The 25,026-nt window shown below is 37.9% G+C and overlaps 1 protein-coding gene across 2 annotated transcripts in view; it reads left to right on the top strand.

The window, feature by feature from the left end:
* The window catches only part of tmem104 (transmembrane protein 104), a 75,663-nt gene that overhangs the window by 18,004 nt on the left and 32,633 nt on the right, over nt 1–25,026 (top strand). For both annotated transcript variants that reach the window (XM_036590324.1, XM_036590325.1), the window contains exons 7-8: nt 3,418–3,517; nt 6,814–6,910. In XM_036590324.1, coding sequence (XP_036446217.1) covers nt 3,418–3,517; nt 6,814–6,910 — 197 coding nt within the window. The remainder of the gene's footprint in view (nt 1–3,417; nt 3,518–6,813; nt 6,911–25,026) is intronic.

Genomic DNA, 25,026 nt, shown 5'->3' with positions numbered 1-25,026 from the left:
ACTTCTGTACAGAAAGCAGTGACAAGAAATAAACACAGGAGTAGTAGTTGCTGGGAAAAATCAATGAGGCTCTTAGACTTGGCTATGTAATTTTCTCTAAAATAACAATCCAGCTCAGTTACAGGAGCATCTGTGCCTTGTAGACATTTAACATTTTAAGCCCTAGTGCAGTTGTGAGATTTGAAGTCCTCACCTATTGACTCCTCTTTAAGTGCCTCTTCTTTGAATTTAATGCCACATGAGACTCCATAAGAGTTGTAAAAACTCACATAATGGTTTAAGGCGATTCACTTACAAACAGCAGTATTTCAGTAGCAGTTCTTGCTCTCGTCTACATTTTTATAAACAGGAAAAGCTAGTCTTTAGCGTTGTAAGATAGAATTCAGTTCAGCAATTTTATTACATTTCTTGGCCTGCATTTGGGGAAGAACCTCATGATTTGATTCGCAATTTGCATTCAGGATTCTGGCAAGCTCTCATGTTGCAACTTTGTTGAAAAACTTCATGCCAAGAGTTTAGAGATGGGAGTGAAATTTTACTAATTTTGTAAACAGAATACACGTTCTATACAGCAAGTATATGGTGTGGATTAAACAGTGTGGAGGACCACGGTACCAATTAAACAAGAGGAAAAAAATCACACACAGCATGTCTAGCATTTGCTGAAGTTAGCCTACTAGTAAGTCTTTCTGTGTTAATCTGCTAATTTGAGTGTCATATGTAGTTCAAATAAATAAGGAAATTTAATTAATATGAAGAAAGCCCTAGGTTGAACTCAATAGATACATTTTAACAAGTAATAAGTCTTTAGTTTGTGAATGGACTTCTGTATTAAACCTGTCTCTGACCTGTCTTATGGGAGGTGCACATTAGCTGTTATCCTTACAGTACAAACAATCACATTTGTTTTCATATCCTGCAGTGCAGAAACAGTGCTGCTCTTGTTTCTTCTTCTTGTTTACATAGATCACTATTTGATGAAGCTTTACATTTTTAACCACAGCTATAGGCTTTTTCTTTCTACTCTTTCAACACAAATAGGCTGCTAAGAGATCATTATTCTGTAATTATTGCACCATATTCAAAGCACAGGTTTCAGCCAAACGGTGATAAATGCTGTGTTAATTTGGCAAACAGCTACACACAACTTTGTGTGTTGGAATGAAGTAATATATTGCAACCAGATGATTGGAAATTTGTTTGTGAATTGAACAATGCATCACAAACCATGAAGCTGACTAATATGTGTTGCTTAGATATTCGTATAACTAGCCTGTTTAACAAGTGCTAAAGTGAACACTAGCCCAAAAAACGGCTGTCATGAGTACTCGATTAAAAAATGTATTTAAAGTTGCATTTTTAATGAATCAGCTTAATCTATTCACACGTTTGTGTGCATCTCTGAATGAGAGGAAATCCACACCAGCAGGATCCTGCTAATATGCGTCTGTTTGTAGTCTAAAATTTCTGTGTACATAAATTAAAATTAAATATTTGCTGTAAAATATGTATATATTGATGTAATCAATAGTGACAGCCCTCTTAAAAACTAATTAAGATAGGAGTTTTATTTTTTTGTCAGAGATGTGTGGTACTGTTGACATCTTTTCCATCATTCCATATTTTTGTCATCACAAACATAAAAGTCTGACATCTTGTACATCGTTGAAGTCTTTTAAGCAAAAATTGTGATGCATTTCACAACTGATTAATTTTTTTCTCTGCCCTAGTTTTCACAGTACAAACAGTTATGTAATCACTAAAGATTATAACATTGCGTACAATTTGGCATTTCACAGTTCATTTTCCACATTTTGCTCATTTCGCTTAAACGTTTGACGGGAAGCATGCGGCAGCCATTGCCCTTTTCCTTCTGGCAAAAGATACATCAATCAAGGCCCTAAAAAGAGTATAGCCTTAGCTTTTTCATTTAGCTTTAATAGACTGGGATCTCTAATTTGCCTGGCAGTAATAAATGGGCTGATGGGGCCAGCAGGGCTGTTGGAAATTCTCGGTAGAACTGGAGTGCGTGATGGATGTGTGACGCAGCGTGCCGCTCTGTTTCTCCTCTCAAAAGCTCCGTCTCTCATCTCGGATTGGTGCGCATGCTGCAATAGACGGAGACAGTAAGGAGCGGTGAGGCGCGAGGAGGAGAAGAGCGAGCGAGTTTATCATGAAGCGATTGCTTTCTTAATTAGCATGATTAATATTCCCAGTGGTGAGGGAGGGGTACAACATGGATAGAATCTGTATCCATGCAGCATGGATTGAATCTGTGTCCATGCAGCATCTGTAATTTGTCTGTATTAGTGCCAATAAGGCACTAATATTCAGTGGCTTGTTTCAAATTGTAACAAAGATGCATGTCACATGATTTCAGGCTTGTCTGTATATCCTAATATCAGCCACTAAGCTGACAGTCACCAGTTGCTCACTTATATTACAACTGCACTGGCTGAAAGGAAAAGTTTAAATACAAAATCCAATCATATGAAGTAAATTGACAGAAAAATAGACTGAGTTAATTAACAGAAGTCAGCAAACCTACTGAGAATTCGAGGAAGCTCCATCCTGTACTATAAAATTTAGACTTTTTAGAACCATGTGAGTTTCTGCTGTTTGGGTTTAAGAAGTGTGACAGTTCTCACTTCATGGCTGATAACTGAATCAGATTCATCAGTAAAGCAGTGTTTAACTACCACTGTTGCAAGGATATTGGTAGGGAGTTTGTTCCCCCTTTGCAGCAGTAACAATCTAGTCTCTGCTCTTCCGTGAAGGCTTTGCGCTTTGCACTTTGAACATTGCTCTGAGAATTTGATTGCATTCAGGCATGAGCATTAGTTAGGTCAAGTACTGGTGTAGAATGATTAGCTCTGGGTAACAAACGCCACTTCAGCTCATCCCAAAGGTATTTGATAGTGTTCCATCACTCCAGAGAACACATTTCCACTGGTTTTATTCTCCTCTAGCTGGCCCTTGGTATTGGACATGGTGATCTTAGGCGCATGTCTGACTGATGCAGAGCGTCCCGTTCTGTTGGCAGCGCTTTTTTCTGAAGCTTTTATAAGCTATGGGTGCAATTTAAAGCAGTCGAATTTACAAATTAGAAGAGGATTCTGGGTTCTTTTGGACATTCTATTTCGTCTATGCTGGTGTATCATCATGGGTGTTGCATATAACAGTGGTTTTTAGTTTTAGTTGATTGATGGTTGCAACCTGCAGTTAACTGCAAAGTATGCAATGCCCTTGGTGTTTAGGAGAATAAAAACAGAACACACAATTCAATAACACAAGCTATGTCAGATGTATAAGATAGTCTTAGATACTCCAAGATACCATTGTGTATTAGAAAATATTGTGACCGCACTGTCAAACTGTAATTTAACTCCATTGTCCTTATTCTTTGTTTCCCTACAGTTGGGGTCAATATGTTCTACATCTGCCTCATCGTGTACCTGTATGGAGATTTGGCTATTTACGCTGCAGCCGTGCCAGTGTCCTTGATGGAAGTGGCCTGGTAAGTTTAACCCTTTTTTAAAAATGCAAATGTTTGGGCATCAGCTCGTCAAATTGCATGTTTTGCTGATTTTCTAAGTGAAAATAAGTTAGCATATTCTCTATTGGAGATCCACTTCAACACATTTTAATGCACAGTTACTGTTTATTTGTTGAATTTAACATTTTTTAACCATATTTTATGTTTTTTATGTTTTCCAATAGGTTAAACTCATCAAATTAAACAAAATCGTGCATGAAAAGTTGCAGAGAATTGTCATATTTAAGTTTGTTCTCTGTACAGAATGTGTTAACTTATTCTCACTTAGATAATCAGGCATATTCAGGCATACTCAGTCTTTCTGAGCATCTAAGGTTCAGAAATGGGGCTTATTTGCTTAGGTATTTTAGAAGCTGCTAGTTCTGTTTTTTTTCCCTCTCCTCCTTTGCTCTGTGTGTCTGAATTGGCCTTTAGCCTCTTTGATTTCCCCCTGTAGCTTTGGCATTTGGCCCTTGTTGTTTGGCTCCAAGACATCTCTTTATTACACTGAAGCCTTTAGCCAAGCAGCGTGCCATTAGAAATCCCATATGGGGGCAGGCAGTGTCAGCCAGCCTCGTACTCCGCCTAGGGTGGCACTTCCGAAGCCTCTGCCTTATTACAATGTGACCACCACTGTCAGAGGACAGTACCTGGAAAGGCAAAATAAGAGAAGTGAACTGCAGAATACAGGAGTGTAAATTATTAACAACATCAGGGCATCCTAGATTATTGGAAGGTCATTTTGACCAAAAAAAACCCCAAACAAACTTGGTGTTCGGAAAACGAAGTTACCGTCTCTTCCCCAACAAGCTTTCTTTGGAGCAGCGCGTAGAAGAACCACTTTTGGTTCCCTGAACAGCCGTTCCACGGATGGTCCTTAAAGAACCTGTTTTGTAAATGAGGTGTGAGTGTGAAGAACCTCCACATAATGTAAAGTTTTTAAACCAGTTGAAGGTTTTATCTGTACCACTTTAGCACAGTCTAAGCCAGGGGTCGGCAACATGCGGCTCTTTTACTGCCCTGTTGTGGCTCCACAGCAGAACTAAATTTTTAGGTAAAAATAAAATATTCCCTCTTTGCAATTAAATAAAGCTTTGCTGATCAATCTAACACACAGTTCTCACATAGTTGGAGTTCACATATCTGTTTCACCGACCTTAACGCTGAAGATTGGTGCGCAGACTGCTAGGCCCAGCAACACAGACAACAGTCTCGTCTAGTGAGTAGCTAAAGAAAAAAGCAGCAAAGAGAAAGATTTAAGACGAACATTGATAATTTAGAGAAAAATAGACTTATTTGCATTCATAAGCACTTGTTTTCTGATACGTTTAATCTGCAATGAGAAACTGTCAAACACTAAAAAGTCACAAAGCTGCTTTCTTGTTCGAATTTTCCCGTTCCACCTTGATGCCGCAGTTACATTCTGGCACCTCAGGCACCGTTTAAAGTGGAACGGGAACATTCGAACAAGAAGCTGGCGAATGAGAAGCTGACTTCAGCCTTGTAAAAAATTGAACATTGAGAGACATTTTACAGGAAACTAGTCTAATTTCGCAGAAAAGTTTCCTGCCAGAGATGTGAAAAAAAACTCCTATAGCTGAGCTAAAGCTTAAAGCAGAGCAAAGTGAGTCTGCATTTTCGTTTATATTGTTTACCTTACACTAGTACACTTTAGCACATACTGAGACATATTTACAGCCAAGATGGTAAAATGGACATAAAATGTTGTGGCTCCCAAAGTGGATAGATTTTTGTTGAAAGGACAAAATGGCTCTTCTTAACATTTAGGTTGCCGACCCCTGGTCTAAGCTAAGATCCATTTAGGAACCTATTTGTAAGAGTATAGGCTTATTTCTGCGACCTCTAGTTTGAAGGGAAAATAGGTTGTTTACTGTGGTTGAAGCTGGAACTCTTAGTACCAAATTACCCTGTGCTAACAGCCTCTTTACTCTGTTTGCCTGTCTGAGCCAGAGAAAAGTGGCAGAGATTGAACTCTTGCTCCATTATGTTTTTGTGAAACCTGGCTTCAGGGATTTGCTGATCGCTTCCTATTTTTTCTGTTAGAAGCATTTGAGAGGAGCTTAGTTCCCACAGAATAAATGAGAGAATACTTTTCTTTATTCAGACATACATGCTCTGTTTACAGAAGCTTTCTTTCATAGCACCTATTGCTGTGGTTGGACAAGCTTTACAGATCATCAACAACAGTTCCACTTAACCTAATGAGAAATGGTAGCACAAGGTCACACTTTTAAGATAGATTGCTTGTTGAAGTAGCATTAGCATGGTGGCAGATTTGTCATTGTCATGTCCTAACTAGTTTTGATTAGTTACAAGAAGTCATCCAGCTCAGTAGCATAATATTTTAACTCTTTTAACCCGAAGCCCACCTTTCATGTGTCTCAGACAAATCTTTTGATTGATTCTGACTTGGAGTTTGATGATCAGGAATCTAGTGCTTAAAATGATGAGGAAACACAAACAGGCTGTGTTTGTGCTTCATTTACTTTTTGAGAGAATAAGGGAAGGGTGGAGTTAGGTAACAGAGAGCTGTGTCCCAGTAAGCAAGACTGGGTCCATTCCAGTACAGCATCTTTTTCTCAAAATGAAAGAAATCAGGAAACAGTAAATATTAAAACAGATAAATATTAATGAAAAGGGTGCACCAATACCATTTTTTGCTGAGTACGAGTACGTTTTTAAGTACTTGCCGATATCGAGTCCAATGCCATTATGAATTACCTACTTAGAAGTAAGTAGTTATTAGTGTAAATTAATGCAATGTACCTTAACAGTAAAGTAACATTATGATTTATAGTTTTGCTCATCATTTCTTACAACAGCAGTCTCTGTAGCACAGTGACAGCAGGGATCACATCTGAGGGTAACGCATCTGCGAATCTCATGTGTCTTCTCAGAGTCTTTTGATTGGGTGGTTGAGCTGTAGTTCAATGCTTTCTAAAGACTTCTAAATACTTTCTCCAGACATATGCGATATGCGATTTTAGAAATCTTTTTCTTTGGTGGCTCACACTGTACATTTGAACAGACCTACAGCCTATTTTAAACCTGGTTAATTATGCTCTCTTTGTAAGGAAACAAGCCATCATTGTGATGTAATTTACCATGATAATGATAAATGTAGTCATTGCCCAGCCCTAATTACATCTAGTTAACTTTTTCTGATGACCTGCTTAGTAACCTTTTGATGTTTTGTTATCTGATTGTTTTGATGACATTAATATGTTGAGTTTATATGTGTGTCTGTGCTCTTACAGCGGAAATCACTCATGCAGTGCAGGGGGTGTAAAGTATAATGACACCGATCCATGCTGGGGGCCTGTGAGCCGCAAAGATGCCTACAGGGTGTTTCTGGTGAGTGTAGTTCAGCACACAAACATACATTTCTCACTTTCTTGGTCTCTCTTCTCTTTATTTCCCACCTCTCTCTATCTCTATATCTATTTGTCCATCATTCTTTTTCCTTCTTCCTGTCTTGTTCTCTCTTCTGTCTCACTCCTCTCTCTCTCTCTCTCTCTCTCTCTCTCTCTCTCTCTCTCTCTCTCTTTCTCTCTCTCTCTCTCTTTCTCTCTCTCTGTCCTGCTGACATACACAGCACAAGTGCAGGAAGAAAAGTAAAAGTTAAGAGTACAGGTGCACAGCAGTGAGAGAGATGGACAAGAGAGGGACATCAGCACATAATCTCTCAAGTCTTCTCTCTCCCTCCTCACTGTAGAGGTAGTGTCACACGTGCCCTTGAAGTGTGTATAGAGGTGCAGTAGCTGAGGCTGGTGTGATTTTCTGCTCTGCTTTAACTCTGCTAGGCGACAGTGATGGATGTGCTGATCTCCTCACGCCGTTTACTGCCCCCCCACAACACACACACACTCTCCCGTGCCTGGAAATGGAAGAAGGCAGGCACGCAATTTCCACATAAATTGCATTGTTTTAGCTTTTTTATCTCTTCATTCAGATAAGCCTCTTAGCACATGTTAACGAAAAAATAAATTATGCTGATTTTGTAATCTCTCAGAGATTTGTTTACCTTGTAGGCACATGCAATGTTTGTCTTTTGCATTCAACTCAACTGTGTTTTCACAGACGAAGGCAAAGCTGAGGTCACACTTTAAGCTAAGATTTCCACTCTGCATTTTCCGCAGTACCTGAAAAATGGCCTTCCTGTCTTATTTTACCCTTTGTCTTCTCCTCTTAAACACGTGCTTGAATAAGTAATTGTGTTTTGATGAAAGATTAATAAGGTCTACTTATTAACCCAGAGTTATTCAGTCTGTCTGCTTCCTTCTTTAGATTGTTCTCAGACTTGGCTGGTTCAAATGCTTTGGCCTTTCAGCTGGGGCTTAGCTTCTTTCATGAACGCTCGTAATGATGGACAGCTCTGTTAAACCCTTAGCTCTAAACTGAGCTGTCTGGTCCAGTCATGGGTGGGGTCAGTGACCCAGTGCAGAATGCCATGCGTGGGTCTTGTCTATCATTAATGACCCCCTCATCTGGCCCAGAAAAATAATGATACTTTTTAACGTGAAAATTTAGCCCTTCGTGACTGAGATTGCATTTTATACACACACTTCTTTCGTTATTTTTTATATTTACAATACTGTGCAAAAATGGTAAGTACCTAAGGACAATATTTAAAATCATTTATCTTGGCAATAAATATGTTTTTGCCTGTATGTCAGTGAAAACACCATATATCATTAGAATAGATGCGTATGCATGTATATACACTAAAAAGTAACAATTGCTTCTTTCTAAAAAAGTAGTTAGAAGAAACAAAATTTAGTTCCAGATGTCTCCTGGATGCACACATCCATCACATGGATTTGTTAAATTTTATAGCTAGCACACTTAATTTAACGAAATGAAACAGTGATTGGCCAAACCAGGGATTGGATGATAACTACAAATAATACTGGGCTTCCTTGAGGAGGGCTATGAGAATGGTTAAACGAACACATTGACATATATTAAAAACACTGCTTACTGCATTAATGTTATTTGTATTTAATCTAATGTTTGTGTTTTCTGTAGAAATAAACATTTACTGCCTAATTAAATAACTTTTTTCAAATAATTTATTTGTTGCCCAAAACGTTAGGACAATACTGTGCATATATTTCTGGATTTTTAAATTGTTTTTTTCCAATTTAGTTGTGGCCAATTACCATCCGCTGGCTAGGTCTCTCAGTGCTACTAAGATGGGAAGGTGAAGGCTAGTGTGTGTTTCCTCTGAGACAAGTAAAGCGCGCCAGCGCATCTTTTGAAATGCCACTAACGCAACATTATTGGACAGCTTGACAGAAAATGCTTATGTCAGCTAACGGATGCCTATGTTGGCTAGCATCGTGTTGAGTTTCGCTGTTCACAAGTAAAGAATATATCTGAACATGTAATCATAATGTTTAATCATATTGTTTACCCTAACCATCTACATAGTATTGAGCAAATGCCAAGTATCATTTGCATTGTCATTAGCTTAGGAATTTACAGGTAACAGTCAATATCACCACATAAAATCAAATCTTACACTTTGGGCCACAAAGGATAAAAGTAAATGCTTCTTGGAGTGCCTCCATACTTTTTTGGACGACATCATACATCTTTACATATAAGTGTCACACGCACAGACTCAAGAGGATCCGGCACAATGTTTAGATGCAAAGTCAAAAATTTTGACTGAATTTTCTTTGAATACTCTTGCATGGTACTTGTATCATCAGATTCATCCACAACCAGGAAGGGGTCTGAAGCACAACCAATTCGAGTGGTACTTAAGCAACAGTTGTTCAGAGTATAACATAGTGGTCCATTTCATCCATTGATGAATGTGTCATAGATATAAGCAAAGTGTTGGCTGTGTTTTGTTAGTACGATTGCCAGCGGATTTAATTTGATTCATTTACATTTATTACATTTGGAAGTTCATTCAAATTGGTATACATTGTTTATATCATATACATACTTTAGCTCCTTTTGCTCTTGTGCTTGGGTCTCCCCACATGTTGGCATTTTAGCACAAACTTTGCCCCTTCTTGTTTCCTACACGCATCCAGCCAATCAATCAGCCAACTAGATATGAAGTTTTAGAACCTAACTTCAGTCTCATTTCTTCACCATTCTAACTCTGAAACATAAACAATGATTTAAAATCTCACCGGTTTGACTAGGAGAGAATTGTGATGTTAAATCCCACCTGTTTCACAATGAAACCGGTCCAACAGGTGGGATATTACATCATTTTCATCATCTTGAGGCAGTTTAAAAGCATCAGTGCACTGGATGGCCCTTAAGTGTATGTGGTATTTTTTAAGCATTTGGTCCTTCTGTCTACTGCCATATATTCATCCCTTGTGGACATTAGACTTTTCTGCTTCACTGTGCAGTTGTGTCTTTAATTAGCAAAACTGACCGGTCTGTGGTCAGAAGATTGAAGCCTTTCTTTGTGCATAGCACACAAAGGCTTTTGTAACCCATGTGAATGCATGCGGTACAGTGTCCTCCTCAATTATTCAGTGCTTAATCGAATACATGTGCAGTCTCTACAGGACAATCATTAGGATGCCTGACAATGAAGCAAGTACGTTTCTTAATTATTTAGCTTTGTTGTGCAGAAAAAACTGAAACAATCCTGTTTGTAAAAGGTGTTGTCTTTATTTTTTCTAGGAAGGAAATGAATTACAATGTAACTAAACATAATTGGAATTGGTAATTACCTCTTTTTTTTTCTTTTTTTTTTGGGTTATGCTATTAGTTTGATATAGGAGTGTACTGCAGAATGAGAAGGCCAAGCAATTACTACAGCCATTCTGAGTTTGGTTTTGCATTGGTTTTCTGCGAACTCCTATCACACACATCCATAAACAAGAATATTGAGTAGTAAATTATGTTCATGGTTTAGTTTTATGATTATAGTAGCTCCTTGTCTGTGAGAGGGGACTGTTGTAAGTCTTGTTTTCTTTCTCTTTTGTCTTTAAAGAGATGCATATTTTTATTTTTTGAGTTAATTTATTATGTTTTTAATCGCTGAGAGGAAGTGGAAGGAAAACTAAATAAAACAGAAAAAATAGAACCTAGAGTTCTGCTGTGCTATATATATATATATATATATATATATATATATATATATATATATATATATATATATATATATATATATATATATATACGTTATTGTGTTCACTTTATTAATTATAGTTATGTAATTAATTGCATTTACATTCAATTTACATTCTGTATCAACAGCTTCAAATCTGCACTTGCAATGTTTGTTTCTGTGTCAAAATGACTTTATTAATACAACATTTTCACTGAATTCTAATCATAATGAAATATCTAACCGAACCACTTTACGTAATCACAAATGTGTCAGTTGAAGGTTTAGAATCTGCACTTCAAACAGAACTCTGCTCGCTACAAGTGGGAAATAGATTAATAGTGAATTATGCCATGCTTTTGTTATCATCAGCAATAACTGTAATATCTAAGGTTGTTACACACAGAGTGTGATTTATTTGGACATCAGTAACTTAATTTGAAGTGGTTCATAACTGATGATATCTTCAGAATGGAAAATGTGACCTAATGCTGCTCGGCATGCTTTGTTGTTTCTGCGAACTTTTGCAGTTGACCTGAACTCCCTCAACCAGTCACAGCTAAAATTGGTTGGGATTTTTCTTTATAGTTGTCCCAACCTGCTATTTGCCCTTGGTCTAGAATGCAACTAGTGTCTGTAGGCCTCTGCCTGTGCTCTGTTGTGCCTGTGCTCTGCTGTCCCTAGGGCTCTAATGTAGGCTGATCTCTTTGTTAGACTCTGTTTGCTGTGCTGCAGAAGCTCATCTGGAGCCCCAAAGGGAGCAAGGCTGATGTCCATCATGTTAGGGTACCAATGAGGCTTTAGTAAACAAAGAGGAAAGATCAAGAGCAACAGGCATGTTTATGCTGTCACTATAACATGACTGTAATCCTAGCGTGGATCCAGGGCTGGGCGATAAAACGATAACGACAATTATTGCGATATAACCTTTCCTCGATAGAGCGATACGACATGTTCAATAAATGTTCGATATAATACACCATTCTCACACTCCCACGTTCAGCGAAAGCCTTGGTGGCGTTTTCTACTGCAAGGAAAGCGACACTTCTCTGCTGTCAGGAGAGGGCGCACTTCCGAGTTTTTCTACATGATTAGAGAGGGAGGGGGCCACGAGTAAGAGGAGTCTTTAGCAACGGCTGAAACGCGGAGTTATACATTCCCTGTTTGAGTGGAGCGACAGGCGATCTGTTCTCCTGTGACCGAGTGTGAGAGACGAGGTCAGTGGTGTAACTATATTGTCCTACAGCGAACTCACCTCTTTCTGTACATCCTAACCGGTTTTAGCAGCATTAAATCACAATCCTCACAACTACAGCGCTGTTACAGCGCTCGGACAGTCATATTTAAGTATTAGTGCATTCCCAAGCAACGAAAGCGAAAGAAGGAAGTGAGTTGATGTAAATTACAGCCCTGATTTAAACGAAAGTAAACTGAGGAAGCTGTGAGGCATTGGAGAGCGGGAGAACGCTAGCTTTCCAGGCTAGTTGTTTTTAGCAGCTGGCTAACTTAAAGCAGCGCTCCGTCACTCCACAACACGGAGAATTGATGATACTGTAGATCAAACACGACACAAAAGCACCACTTTCAGTTTAAACATACCTAAAAAGAGGACTCCGTTTGTCTGGTGTTGATATTTTGCGGTTCACCCCTTAAACTACTACGATAGTATAGAGAAATCCAGTCGTCGCTAGCTGGTGTCTGAATACTGTGATGTCATTTGTAGCGGGGTAGCCGAGCGCTCGTCACCAGCTAAAAATAATCTGTTTTCTTTCTTAAATTATGACTATTACAAAATAGCCATGCTTTCCCAGCTGGTAAAAACAACTCACCAGACACTTTCTCCCACTCTCCCATGACAGATTTGTGAAATGTTCCACTGTTTGGCGAGTGTTTGTCGTGTTCCGACCATAAAGGATAGTTTAAAACAGCAATTAACCCCCCAGGAGCAAAAATCAGCCTTCAAACTAGAAAGAAATAATGATTTGACATTTATCGCGGTATGTATCAATATCGAACGAACATTTATGAATGTGTTTATCCATACTTCTGTCTGAAGTGTTGTCCACTGTGCTTAAAGGCTTTTCTTTTTCTTTTCTTTTTTTTCCCTTTTAAAAATGACGTGGCTTTCATTGGTCTGGTCACCCTCCTCTACTCAGGCTCTCCTGCTCATTGACAATAGCCACGTTTACATGCAACCTAATAATCCATTAATATTCCAACTAATAGCTCAATCGGAATAGAAAATATCCATGTAAGCACCTTAATCGGAATAGACTAGTCCGATTGAGACCATTCGGAATACAATTTCTTTCTGATTGAACGAGGTGGGTAATCCTGTAAATAATCCGTTAAATAGAAAAATAATAGCCATGAAAATGCCTGAATCCAATTACATTCCCAATCGGAACGTGTAAGTATGTTTTGCGCATGTGCGTCACGTCATAGCGAAAGTTCAGGACGTTCAGAGTGGTGGGAACAGAAACGGTTTATGCTTTGAACTTTAAAAGACGGCAGTGGGACGGGCATCCAGTGTCTCAGAACATGATGTCCTTCTCTCGCTGCTTCCTTAATAAGTACATATGAAGTACATTTTCTGAGCTGCTATAATTTTAAAGTAATTAAAAACACAAGCGCGCCAACAGAAAATTTGTCTCACACTGACCGGACCTCACGTGATGCTCACTGTCATGGTAACGTTTACACTAAGTGGTACTCTACGCATGCGCATCATTTTGGATCTCATTATTGTAGTGTGCATGTAAACAGAGATTTTCCATCAGATTGTTGAGTAGAGTGGGCATATAAACACCTCAGTCTTAATCTGTTATCGGAATATATTTAATCGGATTGGCAAAAATCTTAGCATGTAAACCTTTAGCATGTAAACATAGCCAGTGACCTATTGAACTCCCAGCTAGGCATATGCTGTATTAAAATTAAAGTCATGATAATTACCTTTTATCATTATGACATTACAATATTGTAATAATAAAAAAAACCTGCCATTGTCACAAAGCAGCTTTACAGAAAATCCGGATCTAAGCCCCATTGAGCAAGCCAAGAACAACAGAGGGAAAAACTCCCTAAGAGCAAGAGGAAGAAACCTTGAGAGGAACCAAGACTCCGAAGGGGAAGTCATTCCCCTCAGATCAACACTGAATAGCAAAGTAATTAAACAGCAAAAGCAAATCTACAGAGAACACAATTCTGCACATTTTAACTCACAATTACAGATTATTTGCTGAATTTAACATATTGGTGGAAAAAAAAATGTGGCTTGTGGGAGACAAGTAAGGCACATTATCGACATTAGTTCTGGCTGTGTAGCAATTTAGCTTTGTAGCAGGGTTCAAACAAAGTGTTTCTATATTGTCTGCTTACAACATGTCATTTAGCCTTCACCAGATTTTGAAACAAGCATTGTTAATTGTAGCACTGCTGCCAAGTTTAGCTACTTTGGTATCATAATATAGTATCATCTTTTTTTTAATGTCATAGTATCAGAATTTTTCAGTGCTCTGTGATATTGAAGTAATTCGTTTGATAGCATGTATATATTGTATTTGTATGTTTATTCAGGCAGAATACTCTGTGGCAGGATTCATTTGCCTTAGTAGAGTGAGCTTACACTTGCTGTGTCACAGTGTTAGTATTTTTATAAGATTGCATAGAGCCAGAGCACAGAAAATCAGACTAACCTGGGAGAAAATTATGGAACAGGATTGAAGTAAACTCTGAGCTTAGTGTCCTGCTAAACTGTGACTGTCCTTTTTCTCCCCTTTTATCCTTGCAGCAGATTAGTGAGGTTGCTTCCCCCCAATCATTAAACTCGCACTGGCTGTCTTTTGTTTTCATGGTGCAACAGATGACAGGTTATTTTTAGGCTCTAGTTCAACAGCTGTCCCTGAGCATAACTATTTTTAAATTTTGACCCTAAACCCAGGCACTGCAGAGCTTCTGGAAATATGAGAGCATAAAGGATGCGAGAGAGGGGGGAGTGAGGTGAGGGTCGTTCACTACCCAAGCGAGACAGTTTTAAAAGCCTTGACAGTAGATGCCATCGTATTATCTGAAGCAGGTGTTATTGTGGAGTCTTTTTGCTGCCTGTCAGGTTCACCTGTCTGGCAGAGTTTTGAGTGTTAGCTGCTGGTGTGACTCTGGCACCTCACAAAGGCAGTAGCTGGACAGAAGAACGGTCAATACATCTGTACGGTGCACTTTCTTCATTGTCCTCTGTGGACCCTTAAATTCTTACACTCTCCGACACTATTGGTTTCAAGAGAACAGCCTTACGGCCTTTATTGTGGCAAAGAGAAAAAGGCTAATTCCAGCATAATAGGGAAGTCTAAACAGCACAGAAGGTGGCCTGTCTGCTCAGTTCGGGCCATTGCTTTGATCAATTGTACAGTTTCACGCTGTGGAGCAAGGCTGCCATTTTATTCATCTAGGTCGCCGAAAGCTCTTAAGAAGATCAATGGGCTGAGATTTCATCTACTGTTGATTGATTCTGGTGTCCAGTTCAAAGACTTTCCTTTGCTTCTCAAAAGCACTGGGTTATCTGCTAGTCCTGTATGGCATTTAAATGCTAAAGGCGCACTCACATCGATCATACTTTGTAGCGAACTCTTGCATTTGTGAAGAGAAAGAATGAAAACTTTGGAAGTCTGAAGAGAATACACTTTTACTCAGGGTTAACAACTGTGAGGGACCTCTGATCTCGTTTATGCAGAAGAAAAGGATGGCTCTTGTACCACTTTTCCCTCCTCTTCCATCTGCAAAGATGCTGTGAAGCTTTTTTTTTACCAGCAAGATTAGGTCTGTTTACTTGGATTTACTGTAGCGTAGTTTGTGGAACATTGAATAAAAATCAGTATAGTTGTAGGTTTATTATTGTTACTAATAAAAATCTCACACTGGATGATGCTTAAACCGTTTCGGGACACTTCAGGGATGAATAAAACCATGGTCAAAAAAATCATAAATGAACCAGCCATGAACGCCCACCCCTTAATATTGCAATGTTTAATCCAGAAACTGTTTTTAATTTGCTTTAAAAGTAGTATTTTTCCATCAGATTTATTTTGCCAGCATAATGACAATTTCCAATTGCCTGTCAATGGGAATTCCTATTGAACATTAGCATCAAACTAACAATTGTGCCTGTTCATGGTTTTTAGCAAACGCTACCTTAAACATGGACACTTAAAGCCTGAAACAGATGCCTAAGTAAGATTTTCTTACTTATGAAACTTACACTCTAAAATCTTTTCGATTTGGCTAGTACAGATAAATCGAGACTGTATTTAACAGTGATTTGCCAGTGATCTCATAGCTCCTGAGCATTTAACCCTTTTAGACCCAAATTATATTCCAGGGCACAGTGATGATCTTTCTGTATTTTTATTCTTTATAATTACTGTTTACTAGCTAATTCTAGTGTCTATTACAATGCATAGTGGTTCTGAAGAGCAGCAACATGCCAGTATTAATATATAATAGTTTTGAGAGTTAATGGAGTTATTGCAACAAACCTAAACACAGTCCGAATGTACTGACATTGTTTTGCATTTGAATAATTATATTAACATTACAGTAAAGTGTTTTTAAATATTCCCTGTTTAGTTACAGAACTTGTAATACACATACCCTCCTAGATACTATATACGCATAAATGTATGTATGCACAGTACATGTGTTTATATGCATTTTGTGTTTGTGTGTGCATGTGTGCTAAGCATGTTTTCTGTGTATTGCTGTCTGACATTTGTCATTATTGAGAATCCATAACATGGTAGTACAAAAATAAACAATAAAGAAAACAAAAATTAAGACCAATTTAATGTAAACTAAAGCAGTTTAATATTTTAGATAGTCCGTTTTTGGTTTGAGATGGCTGACGGTATTTTTCTAAAGTTCTTGGACTGTTCTGAAAAAGGTAGTCTGGAGCCCCACAGAAGCAGTCATAGTTCATCTATGACCATTTTCAAGCATAGAATTAAACACACTATTTGTCACTTTTTTTTTATTTATTACTTTGCTAGTTTGCTCTCTGTTTCATTTGTTTCCGAGAATATATGACAGCTTGCAGATCATGTAGAATCTAAAACACGACAAAAGTTGACCAAAAAGCTGTTGGTTTTTAAAACTGTGTGGTTTAAAAAGTCACTGTTTTCTCTGCTGTACTGCGCTGCACCTCACTAGTACATTCAGACAGTTTCAGCAACCAGCTCAGGGATGCCAGATTGTTCAGGATCCCTCAGAATAGCATTTTATACTTTTTACTGTGACTAATTGTTCGTCAGTGAACCGTTTTCATTACCGTATAGAATTTCATTAATCAATAAGTAAATAATAGTAAATAAAAATAATAAATGATAAGATTAATTTAATCATTAAAACACGTCTTGAACTTTCCTTATTATTCTAGAATATTAAATATTTGAGGTAATATTTGATAATGAAAATATTTGATTGTTGCAGCCCTAAGTAAATGTAATAACATAATGTAATGTAAACAAGCTCTTTTTTGATTGGCTGCCTTTTATTGTGGCTGGTTTAAAAAGAGCCTGTAAATTTATTCCTTTTTGTGATGTCACAAATCTGTTTTTGCAGCCTATGTTTCCATTAATAGACTGTATGCTCTGTGGAATGAAGAGAACGATTTAAAACTTAGACCCTATACACATTTGTTTTTTTTGTTTTTCCCCTCAATTTCCGTCTCAATTTCCCCACTCACATTAAACCATCTTGCTGCATTTTCATTTAAAAAGCAGCTAATTTCTAATAGACATCACAAGCATTAATTGGAAGTAGACACTATGAGATGGGGCAAACTTGAAACCACTAGTTTGACCGTCAAGACTATTTGGCCCTGAGGAGATAGTTTCAGTGGTTGATGAAATTCTTTGCAATGTCCCAGAGCTTTTAAAAGGCAAAGAATCCTGTTTTTCTCAGCAGGTTCTTTTTAATTAATTCTTTAACTTCCATTGTTACATGTATGTGCATTGAATTAAAAAGATAAGTGTGTCCAGTGAATTGAAATGTTCTCTCACCAGGTAACTCATTAAAAAAGAGACCACCCTTTCAGTAACCATCTGTTTCCACACGCACATACACCTGCAAACACACTCGTACACTTGAATTCACTCTCCCCTTTGATATGTCAGACTGGTCTGCTCCACTTTACATGGAAAGGTAAATGATCAAAGAGGCAGATATTTGACTCTTTCCCTGCTTGGTGAGCTCTAAAGCCTGCACTGAACTGACATATCTGCTGTGGGAAAGCTGCAGTCTTGTACTTGCAGGCACTTGTATTGCTTGTTTTGTTACATATATATTCGTTTGAAACGTTGCATGAAAGTTTCACTGTTTAAAGTCAGCCTAAGACTTCTGCCATTGGAGTTATTCAGTTTTGGTGTGTGGCAGGTTCTGCTCTCTGGAGCAAGATTTAGCTGTAGCTTGTCAACACTAAGGGTACTATGAGCCTCAGAAGCACCTGGGCAACAAGCACTGCAGGAAGATGACGGTGCAGATGGTTTAGTGGAGATTATCTCAGCAGGTGGAAGTGTTTGTGCAGCGGTCCACAAGTGGAGAGCTCTCTCCAGCCCACAGCTAGACTCTCAGCTCACTGTCTGATCTACAGATACATGCGGAATACAGTAGGGGTGGAGAAAAAGTGGGTGCTAGGAGATGTTTGAAAAGTGAGAAGATTACAGATAAAAGCATCTTAAATCTTTGGAAGAATGTGATGAAGCAAGCAGATCTTCTTCAGCCAGCATTTCAGCCTTTAATGTCTTCTGTGGGACATACATGACAGAGTTTCTTATGTAATCGTTAACACTAGCAGAACTGACAGACAGCGCCTAAATCCGGATGTTGCAGTAAAAAGACTTTCTTGCATCTGAAAATAAAGATCATTTCATATGACTGTGAGATAAAAAATGAGATTGTACTTTGACATTTTTGGTCATTTACAGTGATGGAGCAGTAACCAGTTTTAATGAAATGCTGTGGTATAAAATGCAGTGATGGTGACATTTAGATTTGAATAGTTCTGATAACTATGTATGAGGACCGTTCTTTTAAAAAGTCACAGTGAGACTAAATAACCTACTGCCACAGTTTCGCTGTAGAGCATGCAGCAGCACAACATATGTTTATTAGTATGTAATGATACGCAAAATTCACAGGTCGAGTCGGTACAATACAGTGGTGGCTCGATGTGATGCCTTTTTTGCCTTAGCAAAAATAAGGAGTTCTTTAATATGTGCCTTGTGTTCATATTTTAATGAAGTGTTGTAGTTAAGGCCAGTAGAAGTGATTCCGAGTCACGACCGAGACCTAGACACATCACGTCTGAGTCAAGACTAGACTTTGTAATAGTGGAGTTCAAGTCAAGACTGAAACCAGATTAAGATTTTTTCAGAATATAAAGATAAAAGAAGAAATGGGTAAAAAAAAACTGAAAAAAAGTTAATTGTACATTCATTATCATTCATTAGACATGATACATATTTAATAATATAATATTTTTGTGTTTTGTACAATCATTAAACATTACATAATATGTAGACTTTTTACATTTTTTTAATTATTTTAATATTATTAATTGTAATTATATTGTTCAACTTTGCATTATAACTTTTAAAAGCAAATTATGGCAAGGTTATTGTCTGTTCCTTCCTCTTTAAAACTTATTATATATTATATTATTATATATATATATAATACACAAGCCATCATGAAAAGGATCACTTAGATCCTCAACCTGCAGCAAACAGATTTTTTATTTTATTTTAACATTTAATGGTAATTATTGTAATAAACTACTTCGTCCAGAATTTATAACTGATTTATAAAAATCCTACTCATTTAAGTGTGGGTGTGTGGATAACATGATTTTTTTTTTTTGTGTGTGTGTTGCAATATATTAATATGTTTAATACCTGCTGTGGTAATGCCAAAAACCGTGATCAGTTTAGTCACTGACATCATGATAGTAAGTTTTCATACCGTCCCATCCATAGTGACTTGTATTTCATTTCAGCAATACCTCAACCCGTTGCGGTTACTGAAATTTGAGTGAAATCCATAGTTGCTGTTGCATGCCCTGGTACATGCAAATGAAGTGAAATGAAGTCCAGGCCTTGCACATGTTGGGGGGAAGCTCCCTGCTGGGTACAATATTGTTCTCTGCTCAGAAAAGGCGGTTATCTGGTCCAAGGACATTGCAGAATGATGTAATGGTCTTGCTCGTTGGGTGGCCGGCCTGAGCTGGACGTGACGCTCATGAAAAGATCCTCACCGTCACACGGTCAGGCTGCACATTTACATCCTTTGTCATGAGGATACACTGCAGTGTTCCGAATTAAAATCTGTGTGACCTTGATATTTGTACTTGCTTGTCTTTGCTTGTACTTGGTACAAGTTTTACATTGTCTGTTTTGTCTGTTTTTGAAGTTTGAATGCAAAGTCTGCATTAAAGCTGTTAAAATCTGTTAAACCCTGGGGACAGAAACTGTATGAATACCCAAAGCTCCCTACAGGACAATAAAAAGGGAAAAAAATGGGATCAGCCAGATTGTAATATAGAGCATGTCTTTTTCAATTACATCTTGACGTGGGACATATCCCTGATAGGCCCCTTTAGCTGATTTATTATTGTATATTTCATATGGTCTGTCATCATCACATTGTAGTGGGCCCATGTCAAAATGACACGATGTCAGGCCCACGTCTTCTAAACTGCAGCACAAGCGATGGTAGGCAGCCTATTAGATGTGAAGCAAGTTGGTGTCTCTCACTTGATTTTGTTGTTTTGTTTTTTTGTTTTGTTTTGTTGGCATGTAGGTGTTACAAGAACAAGAATACTTGTTGAGGACTGCTTGTTGTTTTTTATTAGCATGCAGCATGTTTATTAGCATGTCTTAGACACCCAAGAAAATTGTTTAAAAATATTTATCTTGGCAGCAAATGTGTTTTCGCCAGTAAAAGCACCACATAGCACTTAGAATAAATACAAATAAACATAAATTTGAGTGATTTGTTTTTCAAGAAATCTTAATGTTTTGGTTAGGAGAACACAGGTTGAGTTTCAGAATTTTTGGTGCAATCCAGCTATTACATGCATTTGTTACATTCCATCTCAAGCACTATTGATTTAACTGTGTAAGATTTGGGGATTTGGAGACCTCTTTAATGGAAATGTGTAATTACACGTAGCGTGCGGAAGAACGTTTTGTAACACTGTTTGTGCCTCTGACCCTCCTTGAATATGATGATTACGAGCGTGGTGAAGTTTTCAACAAGAATTCAGTCAAAACTTGGTGAGGGCCGTGTCTTCTAAGGATGGACGTGAATTATCTACTGTTGTCGTCATGTCTTCTTCAGTATAAGGTGGATTTTGCATTTGAGACCTAAACAGCGTACCAGACCTTCTTTTTGAGCATCTGTGTGTGACGTTAGTACATAAAATATGTAAAGACGTATGACAAGGTCTGGAAAAACTCTTGCAAAATCCAACCTGGCACCTCTAACTTTTTATTTATTTATTTATGTATTTTTCAGGCTTTACAGGGCGATTCCATATTTTCCATGTCTTGGTAAAGCTAGTTTTAATTTTAACAACAAAATGTTCATTGTGCATCTTTAACTTAAGGATTGATTGACTGAAGCAGGTGTTTTATAATAACTGTAATCACTGGGCTTCCGCAAAGGGAGGTTTTGTAGATGGTAACCTAACACACTGACCCTGTTTACACTTGGTCACTTCATGCATCTTGAGTATCAGGATTATGTCTGGATATGGCCAATCCACATAAAAATGCACGTGTAAATCCCACCCAAGACTCATTTAAAACATATACAAATTCGATCACAGAAACCACTTCAGGAGATGCATTTGAGCCACGTCATAGCAATGTAAACTCATCAGTGTCTTCAAGACCCATTCAACAACCAAAACCCCTCCCAGTTCACCTAAAACTCCTCCACATGCCGTGTGTCCCTGGGCATGTGATCTGTGTCTGCAAGGAAGATAATCATGGAGGATGCACATGGACTAAATGAACTGCTTACTAGTAATGGACAGACAATACTGTGCAAAACAAACTGCAGACGAAGAGGCCAAATAAATAAACAGTTGGTAATTAGTTGCGGTGAAACAAGCAGATTTGTATATTTGATACAATCCAGGTACTAGTCACATAAAATGACCAGGTGTAAACGGGGTCACTGACACTCACATTGTATTTTTAATTATTTGTATTTATTTTAATGTTACATATATACGCTGTTAATGAGTTGATATTTAAGTAACGAAATCCATTTATATTTTTTCTACATTATGTTAAAAGCCAAAGAACAGTGTTACCAACAGTTTTAGTGCTGTTGTCTATATCCATTTCCCCTCTATTTCCCCGTTGTTCAGTTACACTTTCCAGTTGTTAATGAAGTTTAAGGTGATATTGGAATTTTAGAAAGACGCTTTTGCTGACAGCAACATATCAGACTTCAGCTGTAATTACAAGAGAGTCAAAGCGCCTCAGTGAACTTGAGGCGAACCACAAAGTCATCACAGTGATGCCTCCTTACGAGCCTCTGCTGTTTTAGAAAGAACAATGAATACAGCTTTAATTCACGGTGCAGTAACTGGTGTAATCATGCAGTAAATGACTCTTAATGGAAGAACAATTCTTAAAAATTTACAGATTCTTATGGACGGTCGATAAGGGAGAGCAGCTGACCCGTGAATGGCGGTGTAATGCTGCATCATGACAAGCTCTTCGAAGTTGATTTATTGGTTGCGCTGCAAGTATAAATTGAAATATATGTATACATGAGCGTGAGCTTCAGGTGACGCAGATCCCCAGCAGTGCATGAGTCACTTGCTCCAGTTGGCCAGCTGCCCTTTACTGCCCATGCTGGCCCACATTTTCCAAACGTAGCAGTCGCATGTCAAAGTGTCAGTCTTTTTCCCTAAGAATACTTTTCAGTTGGTATTTCTGGCTGTATGGCATGGTATTTCTGGTTGTATGACGTGGTGCTCAGCGTCACAGTTTTGTTTCCTGGTTTAAAATTGTCAATTGTATGTAGATTGTAGAGTCCAGAAGGTCTTCAAAGCACTGTATACGCTATTTTGTTCTTGTTAAACAGATTTTAAAAATTTCTTTTGTGCAATTACATCAATTCAGGTTCTACTAACAGTACATAATAGTGTAAATCAAGCCATGACTTCATCTAGTGCATCATGAAATCTTAAATTTCACCAGTTATTTTAGCTTGATTCATGGTTGTTTTTGTCGCCTGAGACAAGCAGTAGCTGGCACTAAGCACCTAATTAAGTGAAGCGGAGGGGCTTGCAAGTCGCACAACTGTCTTAGTGCTAGCCCTATTGCTAAGAGATTGAGAGATAAAGAGAGCATAACTGGCGTTGCGCTGTCTGAGTGGGTAGGATGGTCCACCCTTTCCCCTGTTGCTCTTGATGTTAGCCAATACGGGCATCTCTTAGCTAATGTAAGAGAGTTGGCCGTAAGCATTTTCCACCAAGCATGTTGAACTTTCCATAGACATTCTGTGAAAAAATGTTATTGTAGTAATAACAGCCCTACATTCTGATAAATTAGACCTAGTTAAACCCAGCTAACTAAAGCAGTCTTTGTGAATTTATTTACAAGTGGATGCAGCGTGTTAGAATCGAATAATCAAACAAATCCACTGAGAACAGATTTTTCTGCTCTTGTAATAATAGTAGTAGTAGTAGTAGCAGCAGTAGTAGTAGGTGTAGTAGTAGTAGTGACAGTATTAGTAGGTGTACACTCTCAGAAAAAAAGGTACAAAACTGTTACTGGGGCAGTACCCCTCTTGTCACTGTGGTGGGGGTGCAAGGGTACATCTCCGTACCTTTAGTCAGGGAACATAATTGTACTATAATCCACCGAAATTATATTTTCTAAGTTGTATTGACTCCACACACCCTGTCTTGTCTCCAGGCTTTTTACTTTATTGTTCTGTTTTAAAACATTAGGTTGTGAAAATGTACAAATACTTGCTTTTCACCTGGGAAAAACTTATTAAAGGTACACAATTGGACCTCAAAACCAATGCTGTACCTTTGAGGGTACATTTACTTTGTTTGTGCCTTTATAAGGGAAAAATGCTTAAAAAAACCTGTATTTCTTGCAGTCTAGTAGTAATATGAAAAAAGTGGCTGGTAAAAAAAACTCTGAGTAGGCATCCACCAGACACTGCAGGCAAGTGGACTAAAATGTTATTTTGCCACCCTGAACATAATGCAAAGGTATATTTTGTACCACGTGACACAAATGCCCATGGCAGTTCGGCAAAACTATGTTTGCCTTGTTAGCAGTTATTTATAACTGAATATAGAGCTGTGTCTAAAAGACATATTTACATGTTGAAAATGGACAATAGAAACAATACATCAAGCTTTTTTATTTTTATTTTAATGTAAGAAAATAGCCAAATTATTTTGCTTCGACCATTAAAAAATGAATGAATACATTGTGAAAGTAGTTAATTATAGTCAGTTATAACATTCCAGATACAACAGAGCAGAATCACCACCTTTAGAATGCTTCATTTTCACACCCCTAGTACATTGTCCTCGACAAGAACTGAGGCTATTTAACAGCTCATGAAATTCCATTTCTCATGCCTGACAATTAGGCTTAAGACATTTATGTAATTTCTTCTAAGAAAAGTATAATTATACTTTAAAAATTGCACCTATGCAATGATCAGTTTGTTTGATGTGCTCAGCACTTTAAGTAAATGTGATCTTGCAGGCAAAGGTAATGGAATAAATGAGTGTTGCCCACCAGCCTTCCTCATTCAGGTTTAGCTTTAATTGAGCTGAGAGATGACTGTCTCTAAGGTCATATTGCTAATTAACAGTAAAAGCCTGTGTAAAAACCTGTCTCAGGTAATTTAGTGACAAAGGTCACTAAATTACCATCCACCTCCTAAATCACATTGCGGCTCTTATTCTAAGCAAATTTTATTACATTTTCTGTGGTTATGAAACACGTCCTTTGTTCATGTGGTTCATCGAGTCACTTTGGGGAAATTAGTAATAGTATTATTATTGTAGTAGTAATATAATAATAATAATAATAATAGTAATAGTAATTGCAAGTTTAACCTAACTCAAGCTGAGTATTGTGCACTGATATTAAGGCAGCACTTACTGCTGCATATTACTAGACCATCAATGCATTTGCTTGTAATTCTAGCTGTTGTGTTTATTTGTAATACAAGCTCCTGCATTCACTCATTGTCTGTCTCTGATGAGAGGAAATTGTTCAGCTAATCCACTGCTTAGTCTCGTGGGGCCAGATGTGATCTCATAATGAGAATACCC

The sequence above is a fragment of the Colossoma macropomum genome, unplaced genomic scaffold (assembly GCF_904425465.1).
Source record: "Colossoma macropomum unplaced genomic scaffold, Colossoma_macropomum, whole genome shotgun sequence".
In the NCBI taxonomy this organism is placed as follows: domain Eukaryota; kingdom Metazoa; phylum Chordata; class Actinopteri; order Characiformes; family Serrasalmidae; genus Colossoma; species Colossoma macropomum.
This window is presented reverse-complemented; position numbering and strand designations above follow the sequence as displayed.